Source organism: Crocuta crocuta, unplaced genomic scaffold (genome assembly GCF_008692635.1).
Source record: "Crocuta crocuta isolate KB4526 unplaced genomic scaffold, BGI_CrCroc_1.0 scaffold46, whole genome shotgun sequence".
In the NCBI taxonomy this organism is placed as follows: Eukaryota; Metazoa; Chordata; class Mammalia; order Carnivora; family Hyaenidae; genus Crocuta; species Crocuta crocuta.
In genome coordinates, this window is record NW_027530975.1 from 678,120 (window position 1) to 692,520 (window position 14,401).

Genomic DNA, 14,401 nt, shown 5'->3' on the forward strand with positions numbered 1-14,401 from the left:
GTGGCTGGGTGGCTCAGTGGGTTAAGCTTCTGAGCTGATTCTAGGTCAGGAAGTGATCTCACCGTTTGTTAGTTTGAGCCCCACGTTGGGCTCTACTCTGGCAGTGCAGAGCCTGCTTGGGATTCTCTCTCCCTCCTCTCTCTCAGTACAAATAAAATTTTTTTTAGAAAGAGCTCTTAGAGAATAAAAAGAAAAGAGTCTAATGATTTATCCAGTTTGAAATATACCACCAAACTTGAATTCAGAGGAACAAGGTCAGATTTTGCCCGAGATCTCCCTGAAGGTACTTTCGAGCCAGGAAAGCTTTATGATTAGTGAAAAAGACCTTCTACCTTTTAACAGCTAAATGATCATTTCTGTTTAAGCAAACATTTGTAAGACTAAACAATCTAGAATAATAAAATACATCAGATCTTGTTTATTCTTATTAATCAAATAATGGATGAAGTCCAAACCCTGTAAGTTCCATCGTAATGGAGCCCAAGGACAGTCTGCAGAGACTTCCTCCTCAGAGAACAGAAGGACATGGGACAGTTGTTTAGTGTTGTTATTATTTTCTCTTCTTATTTTTGCTAAAACGGAAGCCTTGGGAAAAAGAAATTATTAGATGGGAAGAAAATGTATATAACCCAGATGATGCAACAGATTGCCAGGGTAAAACAAGGAAACAGCAATCCTGGGTCTAATCTGGAAACCGGGCGTTCTAAACTCCTCTGAGTTTACATGTGACCACGGTGGTTGATCTGGGACGGTTACCATCATCTTTTCCTGTTACTCTTCCTGCCTCTTGAAGGGCTCTGTAAAATAAACATGTTTAACCCTTGTACAGACCAGTATGCTCAGAAAAGTCCCCTCTATAACTGTCAACTGCCTAAATTCTTCTAGATTAGAGACACCAGCCAAGAGCCCTGTGGTCGTCTGTCTTTTCTGAAAGAACCAAAGACAACAAAAGGACTCCCTCAAACAGCTGTTTGCAACTTAAATATCACTCTGCCAGCACATAAAAAGGTATCTTTTGATACTGGTTTATTGTGACTCTCTTCCCCTGGTCTTGAAGAAGTGGGCCCTTGGTATGCAATTAAGGAATGCTCATAACATGGTTCAAGTTCTGACACTCCAGCTGTATTAGCGTCCGTGTGTAGATTGAGTCTTGTTACTGTGGTGTCAAGTTCTTATGGTTTGTATGATGGAGTCCTCTGTGGAGTGCTTTAGCTTCTGCTGGTAGCTCATAGATATTTATGCTTTCAAATAATGTCACACATTAATTTGCCGTGGATGTACAGTTCTTGATATTTTGTGTTGGCTTCTTTTGATTTGCTTTGCTCTCTTGATTCAGCTTGCATTTTGTGCTTTCTACTCGGTCCTTTTCATATCCTGATATTCTTTTCCCTGCTGTCCATTATAATATTCCTTGTCTCTGCAATGCCTCTTGGAACCAAAAGGAGACAGAGTCAGATCAAGATGATGAGGTAATATGAACACTTCTGCTTTTACTCTATTGGAGATAGATTAGAAATTGAATCTGTATGAAAGAAGTTGCAGCGGGCTAAAGTGTGGGAAACAGATTATATTTTGGCAGATCTTAGCATAAGTGAGGTAAAGGCTGTACAGTTTTCTTAAAGAATGGTTTACTCTTCCTCCACATAAACATAGGAATACTTCAGGGCATTCAGGAATGTGATCCCACTAGTGATTGAAAAAGTGGAACTAAAGTTCTTTCAACATTTTTAAATGTAGGAGCTTGGCATGTATAAATATACATTTGTTCATAGTTTCACCTAGTATCCACTCTGTGTAACATTCAAATCAAGACCATGAGAAATATATGAAATTTTATTGTATAAGTCACGTTGTTTTATGTAATACAAAATGTGTGTTCCATGGCTACTGGTAAATATTTGGTATTTAAAGAAAATTATCTTGACGATTTTTAAGGGTATAGTGGAGTGGTTCCATTTGGTTTTAAATGAGTTTTTCCTTATAAGGCATCTCCTAATATTTTTCCAAGTTATATCATAATTTGGATTTTTAAAACTCACACCCCAGTAATAAAAAATAGAATCACTATTTCTAATAAAACCCTTAACCCTTTTTAACCACATCTACACTCTATGCCTTTGAACATATAGAAATAGCAGCAGTAATCCGAATGAGACACCGTGTGCCCTTTTCCCTTGAATGTGCTCACATAGAGTGAGTGTACATCATGATATATGTGTTTTCAATATGAAGGAATTTGGGGAGATTTACTGCTCAGCATCAGAAGTCTCTGTAACGCTTGTCTTGTATTTGTAGTTCCCTGTAGTCTGCTGTGTTGGTGCTCTTATATTTGCTAAGTGATGGGAATTTGGTCGAGACAGCGGGTGGGACTATAGAGTCACAGCGGGGAATTACCATTTTCATGAAGAGAATCCATATGAAGAAAAATAGAGATAAACCAGGCATCATCCTACAAAATGTTTCAAAACTAAGTCGATGTCACAAGGAATTTGGACACAGTCTCTCTCTCTTTTTTCTTTTTCAGGCCGAGAAAGCAGATAGACGACAGAGCTTTGCATCTTTAGCGTTACGTAAGCGCTACAGCTACTTGACTGAGCCTGGAATGAGTGAGTTCTCTAACGCATTTACTAATCTATGTGGATGTTTATAAGAAGAGACATTTTTTCTATATAAACTGAATTTGGGGGTCATTTGAAAGCCCAATGGCAAAAGAAAAATTGCCTGCAGGGAGACTTTATCATGAAATCTATGTGATATTTTGTACATAGTTGAGGATGTGAAGCACAAACATCCTTAGATCACAACCTCAAAACAGTTTTGGAAAAAAACTATTACCTATTTTAAAATTTAGAAACATCTACTCATTACTTATCTTTAAAAATCTTGATTTCACTGTGATTGTGGTGCTAGGAGACAATGCACCAATGTTGCTTTAAATCTAGACTCAAAAGAGAAAATACTTATTTTTGTATATGTGGATTGGTAGAAAGAATGATAATGTAACTTTGATTTTCATCTCATTTTTCATAATATAGGTGGGTCCTTATACCTTAGTCCCGATTCTCTTTCTTCCCAGTTTGCAAGAAGTGTATCTTCCTACCTTCTTGAGGCACTTTTTTATTGATTTCTTATCTTCCACTTCCTCTCTCCCTCTCTGCCACCACCCTCACCCCTTTAGTAAATATCAGTTCCAAGGCTAGTCTTCACTAAACTAGCTAAGCCCTTTTCTTCTCTCAGTGATTGTTTTGGTTCATTGTTAACTGGCTTCCAAGTATCAGGGTATAAATCCATTCAGTCATATACAGTCATTCTGTCTCCCTCCCCACCTCATCCTTACCCTTTCCCTCGACCCTCCAGAGAATTCATCCCCCAAGAGGAGCTAAGACTCCTGAAAGCAGCACCATGTTTGATCCATTGGAAAAGGATTTTTACACAAATAATTGTTATTGAGTAATTTCTGGCTGTTTCTCATCATTCACAATTATTAACTTGAGTTCAGGGAGGATTGGAAATTTACCAGTAAGAGCCACAACTTTGGTTTTTCCCAGCTTTCCTGAGTTCTTGTTTCTGTGGGCCAACATAACATATTCAATGTGTGGCAATAAAACTCCAGTACTTAGCTTATATAGTCTTAGCATAATCTTCAGTAGCTCCTTGACCACTGGTGAAGCTTTTATATTCAGACACGAAATGGAGAGCTAAGAAAAATGAAATTCTACCACACTCATGAATGTTCTTCCAGATCTCAGTTTTTGCCTCTGGCATAAATGTCTAAATCCTTCCAAAAGCATAAGGGCTGAAATTAACTCCTCTTATGCTACAAAGCACGGGTGGTATATGTGTATAAGTAGATGGTTTTTCAATATGACTAAATATCCTGAGTAGAAGTTTTCTTTGGAACACTATTTTGCCCCAAATCTAAGGCTCTCAGAGGGTAGCTGATTGGGACTCCCAGGCAAAATCCTTAAGATTTGGACAGGCTCCATGACCAGCTCCTTCAGATCCAAGGCACCTCTGGACAGGTGAGCTCCCATATGATTCTGGTCCCTGAAGTATTTGGGGGGCTATATGAGTTTGAGGTAAGGCCCATGCTAAGTCAACTAAATTTTTTCCACTTATGAAAGTGTTGGTATTTTTTGGTTAGCTTCAGTTATGGCATAGCATATTGATAGAAGGAAGAAGGTACTTTTCTCTGTTTTATGAAAGGGAGCATAACAGTGGTAAACATAGAAATGGAAAGGACTAAGACAGAACTAAAAGAAAACACTGAATTGGTGTTAGAATGCCAAGTGATGCAGCTTTTCCCTCAGTACCCTGTCCCTTCCACCCCCACCTCAACTCCCCAAATAAGAAAAAAAGAATCTGGTATAATTCAGCACCTGATACCCAGAACCTCCCAGAAATTGTCTTTGTTATAAAGGGCATCACAAAACATTTGTCACTTACGCATAAAATATGTAACTGATCAGTAAATTGGCTACTTCATGCAAAGCTAAAACCATACATGTGGTTCAGAAGACTACATTGCTTGACAGAGCCAGCCTTCAGTGGTGAAGGAGAGATGCTTTCCCAGTTTCTGGTAGTTATAAAAATAAATTCTCTTGAGACATTGGGCTGAGCCCAAGTCGCTGAATTTAAGGAATCCCCAAACCTTCCATTTGCAGTATGGTATGTCCAAAATATATTAACCAATATAATATTGAGAATTATGACTAGGAGGGGTAATGAACGGGTGAGTTTATCCTCAGTTCTTCCACATGTCTTTAGAATAATATGTAAGCCTAGAAGAGGACATGTTCTGAATATTTGAATTTAAATGCACACTAGGAATGAAAATCTTCACCCTTGTGGGAGTAGCTGCTAATCCAAGGACTGGATTATAGCAATGGCCCGGGCACAGCATGAAGAGGAGCATAAAAGATGAAGCAGATTGTTATTTCCTCTTCACGTTTCACTATTATTCTGAACCAGTGCTTTCTGGGAGTGAAACTGTACTCAACTTTGACATAGACCATTAGCCCTTGGCAGGCATTCCAAATCTCTGTGACCAACTCGGTTTGTTTGTTAGAGCTGTAGAAGTAGAGAGGACTCAGTGTGTGTTTGCTCTCCCCCAGTGAGTGTGCTTACCTCATTTGTGTGTTTCTTGTCCCAGTGCCAGATGAATGCTGGTACTGAATCCATCTTTCCTAGTGGTAGGTCTGCCTCATGGCTGATCCACTGTTTGGAGCAGCCATGAGCCTCTTGAACATTCTGGGAAGGCACCAGAATTGGTACCTTTGCCATTGATAAATATGTATACAGATATATACTGGATCCCACTGCAGATACTTAAATATGGGGTGTTAAAAATATGACTGTGCTTTTTAGATTTTCCCATGATACCTTTTGAGAATTTAAAGTATGATAGATTACGGGGAAAAAAATATCCGAAATAAACAATGTACTTTTCTCCATGATGAAGGTAATACCAGATGTGGGTATATTTAGTTGCAGATGTATTTTCAATATGCGGTGTTAAATATTTTCCTAAAATCTCAAAAGGTACCAAGATTTTGCATCTCATGGAAAAAGTGTACTCTTCTTTCTAAATGCTCTTGTGAAAGTATTTTTAAAGTTTATATATTGTGCATAATATGGCATAAAAATTGTATTACTTCATTGGCTTGTTTGCCGTGATATAATGTGCATGATAAGATGTTTTCAGTTGCTTTGCTTGCTTATGGTAACCATGAACCATATTTTCCGCTTTCCCCCCCTCTGTGTGTATGTACACATGCATTTTTAAATCATTTCATATTACATTTTCTTTCTCCTCACCAAAAGGAATATGCTGCATGAGAAAAAAATAAATGCAAACATTCCTTTTCTTTGTTTTTTCCTTTTGAAGTTCTGATTCAGAAAATTTCTTGCTCTTATTGGCTTTTTATGGGTGTGAAGCATAACCGAATTGTGCATGGAAGATACAGATTTAAAATCCAGTGGCTTCACGGTTTGCAATCAGTTGCCTGTCACATTAAAGTTACTTTGGATTCTGCATGAAATAGGCTTGAATAGTTTTCTAAAAAAAAAAAAGAAAAGAGTTCTAGATATTTAATGTATAGCTGCACACATCGATACGGTTCTGAGTAGGTGCAATCTGTATCACCAAAAGGTTCAAGGAGAGAGAACGTTAGAAATTACTAAAATGAAAGTTATATGGTTGCACAAAATGAACATGTACCTATACAGGCAAAACAGAATGGCTGCTGATCTTTCAAAACCAGCACATAAGAAAGTCAATAGGAAGTAAGGGAACCGTTTTCCATTGTGGTTATTTTTCTCATCATTAATTCTTTCCTCATGTTTTCTGTTTTTCATTGTTGGCCTATTTGGTTGCTATGTGCTTTTTCTGTCTTTCATTTCCCATTGCTCTGTTTTCTGTTTGTTTATTTATTTATTTTTAATTCTGGATTGGTTATGTCCATGGAGGTTTTTTTTTTCCTCTTTTACTTAATTGTTCGTTTTGCCTCTTCCATTCTAAATCATGCAAACAATTGTACTTGCTTTTGTAATATTTCAAAGTTTACTGACCAATTTTTTTCTCTGGTCTCTCTGTTTCTCAACCATTTTTGTTGATTTTTGTGTTTGATTTCATTTTAAAATTTAAGAAACAGTTGAACGGAGTACAGGAGCAACAAGATCCCTCCCCACCACTTACTCTTACAAGCCATTCTTTTCTACAAGACCATACCAGTCCTGGACAACAGCTCCGATCACAGTGCCTGGGCCAGCCAAGTCAGGCTTCACTTCCTTATCAAGCTCTTCCTCTAATACGCCATCAGCTTCTCCGTTAAAATCAATATGGTCTGTTTCGACTCCTTCTCCAATCAAGTCCACATTAGGCGCATCAACTACGTCTTCAGTTAAATCCATTAGTGATGTGGCATCTCCAATTAGATCCTTTCGGACAATTTCTTCACCGATAAAAACAGTGGTGTCACAATCTCCATACAATATCCAAGTTTCCTCTGGTACCCTGGTTAGAGCTCCCACAGTCCCAGAGGCCTCGCCTTTAAAAGGGCTGGCATCCAATTCTACGTTTTCCTCCCGAACCTCTCCAGTGACTACAGCGGGGTCTCTTTTGGAGAGGTCATCAATTACTATGACCCCCCCTGCGTCCCCCAAATCAAACATTAATATGTATTCCTCAAGTTTGCCATTTAAGTCAATTATTACATCAGCAGCTCCGCTAATATCTTCGCCTCTAAAGTCAGTGGTGTCTCCAGTGAAATCAGCAGTTGATGTCATTTCATCGGCTAAAGTTACAATGGCCTCTTCTCTCTCATCACCTGTGAAACAGATGCCTGGACATGCAGAGGTAGCATTAGTCAACGGATCTATTTCCCCCCTGAAATATCCGTCATCTTCAACTTTAATTAATGGATGCAAAGCCACTGCCACATTACAGGAAAAAATTTCTACGGCTACAAACTCTGTGAGCACTGTGGTCAATGCAGCCACTGACACAGTTGAGAAAGTGTTTTCTACCACAACAGCAATGCCATTTTCCCCACTCAGGTCATACGTTTCTTCGGCACCATCTGCTTTTCAGTCCCTAAGAACTCCTTCCGCAAGTGCACTCTATACATCCCTTGGGTCATCAATATCTGCAACTACCTCATCTGTAACTTCATCTATAATAACAGTGCCAGTATACTCTGTAGTCAATGTTTTGCCAGAACCAGCATTAAAGAAACTTCCAGACTCTAGTTCACTTACAAAATCAGCAGCAGCCTTGCTGTCACCCATTAAAACATTGACTACGGAGACACGTCCTCAGCCCCATTTCAATCGAACTTCATCTCCAGTTAAGTCATCTTTGTTCCTTGCACCCTCTGCCCTTAAGTTGTCTACACCATCTTCTTTATCTTCCAGTCAGGAGATATTAAAAGACGTGGCTGAAATGAAAGAAGACCTCATGCGGATGACTGCAATACTACAAACAGACGTGCCTGAGGAGAAGCCATTCCAACCCGAACTCCCGAAAGAAGGGAGAATCGACGATGAAGAACCTTTCAAAATTGTTGAGAAAGTAAAGGAAGACTTGGTGAAAGTGAGTGAAATCCTTAAAAAAGATGTGTGTTTAGATAATAAAGGACCACCCAAATCACCAAAGAGTGACAAAGGACTCTCTCCCGAAGACGACTGGATAGAATTTAGTTCAGAAGAAATAAGAGAAGCCAGACAACAAGCTGCCGCGAGCCATTCCCCATCTCTGCCAGAGAGAGTGCAAGTGAAAGCAAAAGCCGCCTCTGAGAAGGATTATAACTTGACCAAAGTTATTGATTACTTAACAAATGATATTGGGAGTAGTTCGTTGACAAATTTAAAGTACAAGTTTGAGGATGCAAAGAAGGATGGTGAAGAGAGACAGAAAAGGATTTTGAAGCCAGCGATTGCTTTGCAGGAACACAAACTCAAAATGCCTCCAGCCTCCATGAGGCCTTCCACCTCTGAGAAAGAGTTGTGTAAAATGGCAGATTCCTTTTTTGGAACAGATACTATTTTAGAGTCTCCGGATGACTTTTCTCAACATGACCAAGACAAAAGCCCTTTGTCTGACAGTGGCTTTGAAACAAGAAGTGAAAAAACGCCTTCAGCACCACAGAGCGCTGAAAGCACTGGCCCTAAGCCACTTTTTCACGAAGTCCCCATCCCTCCTGTCATTACCGAAACAAGAACTGAAGTGGTGCACGTTATCAGGAGTTATGAGCCCTCGGCTGGAGATGCTCCCCCGTGCCAACCAGAGGAGCCGGTGTCACCCAAACCTTCACCTACTTTTACGGAACTGGAGCCAAAGCCCACCACCTCTAGTATTAAGGAAAAAGTGAAAGCATTTCAAATGAAAGCCAATGGTGAAGAAGAGGACCACAGTCGGGTTCTGAGCAAAGGCATGCGTGTTAAGGAAGAGACTCACATAACCACGACCACCAGAATGGTCTATCATTCTCCACCAGGCAGTGAAGGGGCCTCTGAAAGAATTGAAGAAACCATGTCAGTCCATGACATAATGAAGGCCTTTCAGTCCGGGCGGGACCCTTCCAAAGAACTGGCAGGTCTGTTTGAGCATAAGTCGGCAGTGCCTCCAGATGTTCACAAGTCTGCTGCTGAAACCCCAGCCCAGCATGCAGAGAAGGACAACCAAATGAAACCCAAACTGGAGCGTATAATAGAAGTCCACATCGAAAAAGGTAACCAAGCTGAGCCCACTGAAGTCATTATTAGAGAAACCAAAAAGCATCCAGAAAAGGAAATGTATGTATATCAGAAAGACTTATCCCGGGGAGATATTAACCTAAAAGATTTTCTGCCAGAAAAACACGATGCTTTTCCTTGTTCAGAGGAACAGGGTCAGCAAGAAGAAGAAGAACTCACTGCCGAAGAGTCATTGCCTTCTTATCTGGAGTCTTCCAGAGTAAACACTCCTGTGTCCCAAGAAGAAGATAGTCGCCCTAGTTCTGCTCAACTCATATCTGATGACTCTTATAAAACGTTGAAGCTTTTGAGTCAACACTCAATAGAATACCATGACGATGAGTTGTCAGAACTAAGAGGGGAGTCTTACAGGTTTGCTGAGAAAATGCTTCTGTCAGAAAAGCTAGATGTGTCTCATTCTGATACCGAGGAATCGGTTACAGACCATGCAGGACCCCCTAGCTCAGAGTTACAGGGGTCTGATAAGCGGTCCAGAGAAAAAGTAGTCACTGCCCCCAAAAAAGAAATTCTCTCCAAAATCTATAAAGATGTGTCTGAAAATGGTGTAGGTAAAGTGTCTAAAGATGAGCATTTTGATAAAGTGACAGTGTTGCACTATTCTGGCGATGTTAGTAGTCCAAAACATGCCATGTGGATGCGCTTTACTGAGGACAGATTAGACAGAGGTAGAGAGAAGTTGATATATGAAGATAGGGTGGACAGGACTGTGAAGGAAGCTGAAGAAAAACTGACTGAAGTGTCACAGTTTTTTCGTGACAAAACTGAAAAGCTAAACGATGAACTGCAGTCCCCAGAGAAAAAGCCACGCCCTAGAAATGGTAAAGAATACTCTTCTCAAAGCTCTACCAGTAGCAGCCCCGAGAAGGTACTGCTGACAGAACTGTTGGCATCCAGTGATGAGTGGGTTAAGGCAAGGCAGCATGGCCATGACGGACAAGGCTTCCCCAAAGCCGATGAGAAGAAAGAATCCAGTCTGCCGAGCAGCTCAGAGAAGAAGGTTCTCTCCCAACAGCCTGAGGACAGCAAGTCCATGGAGGAAGCCAAAGAAAGCATTTCGCAGAGCAAAGCACCAGAAGGGCCCCAATCTGGCTTTCAGCTCAAACAATCCAAACTCAGTTCCATTAGATTAAAATTTGAACAAGGTGCACAGGCAAAGAGTAAGGACGTATCTCAAGAAGACAAAAAGCCAGAGGGCCAATCCAGAATCCCAGTCAAAAAAATCCAGGAGAGCAAGCTGCCTGTGTACCAAGTTTTTGCCAGAGAAAAGCAGCAGAAGGCAGTAGACCTCCCAGATGAAAGTGCGTCTGTGCAAAATGATTTTATGGTCCTGAGGACTAAAGAGGAGCACATCCAAAGCAATGAAATTGTCGTAAATGATTCTGGCTCTGAGGATGTGAAGACACAGAGAACTGAAATGTCAAGTAAAGCAATGCCTGACTATTTTTCTGAGCAACAGGCTAAAGACTTGGCATGTCATGTAACCTCAGATTTAGCCACTAAGGGACCATGGGACAAAAAGGTCTTTAGAACATGGGAAAGTTCTGGAGCCGCTAACAATAAGTCGCAGAAAGAAAAACTTTCACATGTACTTGTTCATGATGTAAGAGAGAATCACATTGGTCACCCTGAGAGTAAGATTGTTGATCAAAGGAGTGAATTTATGTCTGTGACTGAGAGAGAACACAAGTTGTTAACAAATGGCTCTCTCTCAGAAATTAAGGAAATGACTGTAAAATCTCCCTCCAAAAAGGTCTTATATAGGGAATATGTTGTGAAAGAAGGGGAACGGCCGGGTGGATCTCTGGAACAACCTTCCAGGAGGGGTGAGAGCTCACCGGCATCACACATCCCGGTCAGAGCTGCAGAGGGACGCAGAATGCTATCTTCTGATATTCCTGATGGTTTTTGTGAGCAGCCGACATTTCCCCAACATGAACTATCACCAAAGTTGCCCCAATCAAGTATGAGTAAAGAGACAGTTGAGATGCAGCACTTTAATTCTATAGAAGATGAAAAAGTTACCTATTCAGAAATCAGCAAAGTTTCCAAACGACAGAGTTATGTAGGCTTATGCCCTCCTCTCGATGAAACTGAAACCTCTCCCACCAAATCTCCTGATTCCTTAGAGTTTAGCCCAGGAAAGGAATCTCCCTCTAGCGATGTGTTCGACCACAGTCCCCTTGATGGATTGGAAAGAGTTGCTCCACTAGCCCAGACAGAGGGAGGGAAAGACATAAAAACTTTACCTGTTTATGTCAGTTTTGTACAGGTGGGGAAGCAATATGAAAAGGAGATACAGCAAGGAAGTGTAAAAAAGATCATAAGTCAGGAGTGTAAGACAGTACAAGAGACCAGGGGGACCTTTTATACAACTAGACAGCAGAAGCAGCCTCCTTCTCCCCAAGGTAGTCCAGAAGACGACACTCTTGAGCAAGTTTCCTTTCTAGACAGCTCTGGGAAAAGCCCTTTAACCCCAGAAACACCCAGTTCAGAGGAAGTGAGTTATGAATTCACCTCTAAGACACCAGACTCGCTCATAGCTTATATACCAGGCAAACCCAGCCCAATTCCTGAGGTTTCTGAGGAATCTGAGGAGGAGGAGCAGGCCAAGTCAGCCTCCTTAAAGCAGACTACGGTGGAGGAAGCAACTGTGGAGCGTGAAATGCCTACTGATGTGAGCAAAGACTCTAACCAAAGACCCAAAACCAATAGAGTTGCCTATATTGAGTTCCCCCCTCCTCCACCACTGGATGCAGACCAGATGGAACCCGATAAAAAGCATCATTATCTCCCTGAAAGAGAGGTTGACATGATTGAAGTCAGTCTGCAAGATGAACATGACAAGTACCAGCTGGCCGAACCGGTCATCAGAGTGCAGCCGCCTTCTCCAGTTCCTCCTGGGGCAGACATCAGTGATTCGAGCGATGACGAATCCATCTATCAGCCAGTCCCAGTTAAAAAATACACCTTCAAATTAAAGGAAGTAGACGATGAACAAAAAGAAATGACCACATCCAAAACTCCTGCTGACAAGGCTTCCAACCAGAAAGAATTGGAAACTAATGGATCTGGAAAAGATACTGAATTTGGCCTTGGCTTCGACTCACCTCAGAATGAAACTGCACAGAATGGGAACAATGACCAGTCCATCACAGAGTGTTCCATTGCTACCACGGCCGAGTTTTCTCATGACACAGATGCCACAGAGATTGACTCTCTGGATGGCTACGACCTGCAAGATGAAGATGATGGCCTGACAGAGAGTGATTCTAAACTCCCATGTCAAACCATGGAAATTAAGAAAGATGTCTGGAACACAGAGGGCATTCTGAAGCCAGCTGATCGCTCCTTTAGCCAAAGTAAACTTGAAGTTATCGAGGAGGAGGAGGGAAGGGTGGGACCAGACGAAGATAAGCCACCTTCTAAAAGTTCCTCATCTGAAAAGACCCCTGATAAGACTGACCAGAAATCAGGGGCCCAGTTTTTCACTCTAGAAGGCAGACATCCTGACAGATCAGTGTTTCCTGATACTTACTTCAGTTACAAAGTAGATGAAGAATTTGCCACTCCTTTTAAAACAGTAGCTACCAAAGGTCTAGATTTTGATCCCTGGTCTAATAACCGAGGGGATGATGAAGTTTTTGACAGTAAATCACGGGAAGATGAAACTAAGCCATTTGGTCTGGCTGTGGAAGACCGCTCGCCAGCAACAACCCCTGATACAACGCCAGCCAGAACGCCAACTGATGAAAGTACCCCAACTAGTGAGCCTAACCCCTTCCCATTTCATGAAGGGAAAATGTTTGAGATGACTCGCAGTGGTGCAATTGACATGAGCAAGAGGGATTTTGTTGAAGAGAGGCTCCAATTTTTCCAGATTGGTGAGCATACTTCTGAAGGGAAGTCAGGGGACCAGGGGGAAGGGGATAAAAGTATGGTCACTGCCACACCACAGCCACAGTCAGGGGACACCACTGTAGAAACCAATCTAGAGAGAAATGTAGAGGCACCTCCAGTCGAACCCAACCCCAGCATCCCGACCAGCGGAGAGTGTCAGGAAGGCACATCCGGTAGTGGCTCCCTGGAGAAATCGGCAGCAGCCACTAGCACCTCTAAAGTTGACCCCAAGTTGCGCACGCCTATAAAAATGGGAATTTCTGCATCCACCATGACCTTGAAGAAAGAAGGACCTGGAGAAGTGACAGATAAGATAGAAGCTGTGATGACCAGTTGTCAGGGACTAGAGAATGAAACTATAACAATGATTTCAAATACAGCCAATAGCCACATGGGCACTAGGCCCCAAGAAAAACATGATTTCCAGAAAGATAACTTTAATAACAACAACAATTTGGATTCTTCCACTATACAGACAGATAACATTACAAGTAATATAGTTCTGACAGAACATTCTGCACCCACTTGTACCACAGAGAAAGCTAATCCAGTGAAAATCTCATCAGGAAAAAAGACAGGGGTACTGCAAGGACACTGTGTAAGAGATAAGCAGAAAGTTCTTGGAGAGCAGCCAAAGACCAAGGAATCGATAGGGATTAGGCGAAAATCCAAACTTCCCATAAAGGCCACTTCACCAAAAGATATCTGCCCATCAAGTCATATACCAAACATGAAAGTGAGTAAAACGAAGCAGGTCAGTCAATCTGAGAAAACCAAAACCCTTATTTCTTCTTCATGTGTAGATGTAAAGTCCAGAATTCCAGTAAAAGACACACACAGGGATAACGTAGTTAGAAAAGCATGTGCCACACAAAAGCAAGGGCAGCCAGAGAAAGGCAAGGCCAAACAGCTTCCATCCAAGTTGCCAGTAAAGGTAAGATCCACCTGTGTCACCACCACCACCACCACCACCACCACTCCCACTACCACCACCACCACTACCACCACCGCCATAGTAAAAGTTAGGAAGAGTCAGCTTAAGGAAGTATGTAAACATTCCATTGAATATTTTAAGGGAATTAGTGGTGAGACCTTAAAGCTTGTGGACCGCCTCTCTGAAGAAGACAAAAAGATGCAGTCCGAGTTGTCCGATGAGGAAGACAGTACCTCAAGAAACACGTCGTTGTCCGAGACTTCCCGGGGTGGCCAGCCTTCAGTTACCACGAAGTCTGCTAGAGATAAGAAAACA

General features: G+C 41.6%; 1 protein-coding gene across 3 annotated transcripts in view; it reads left to right on the plus strand.

Annotated features, from left to right (window-relative positions):
* ANK3 (ankyrin 3) overlaps positions 1-14,401 on the plus strand; it is a 338,327-nt gene that overhangs the window by 281,606 nt on the left and 42,320 nt on the right. For 2 of the 3 annotated variants that reach the window (XM_077770152.1, XM_077770153.1), the window contains 2 exons: positions 886-1,008; positions 2,525-2,606. In XM_077770152.1, the coding sequence (XP_077626278.1) occupies positions 886-1,008; positions 2,525-2,606 (205 nt within the window). Of the gene's footprint in view, positions 1-885; positions 1,009-2,524; positions 2,607-6,653; positions 13,137-14,401 lie in introns of all 3 variants that reach the window. The other variant, XM_077770154.1, reaches the window with a different exon arrangement.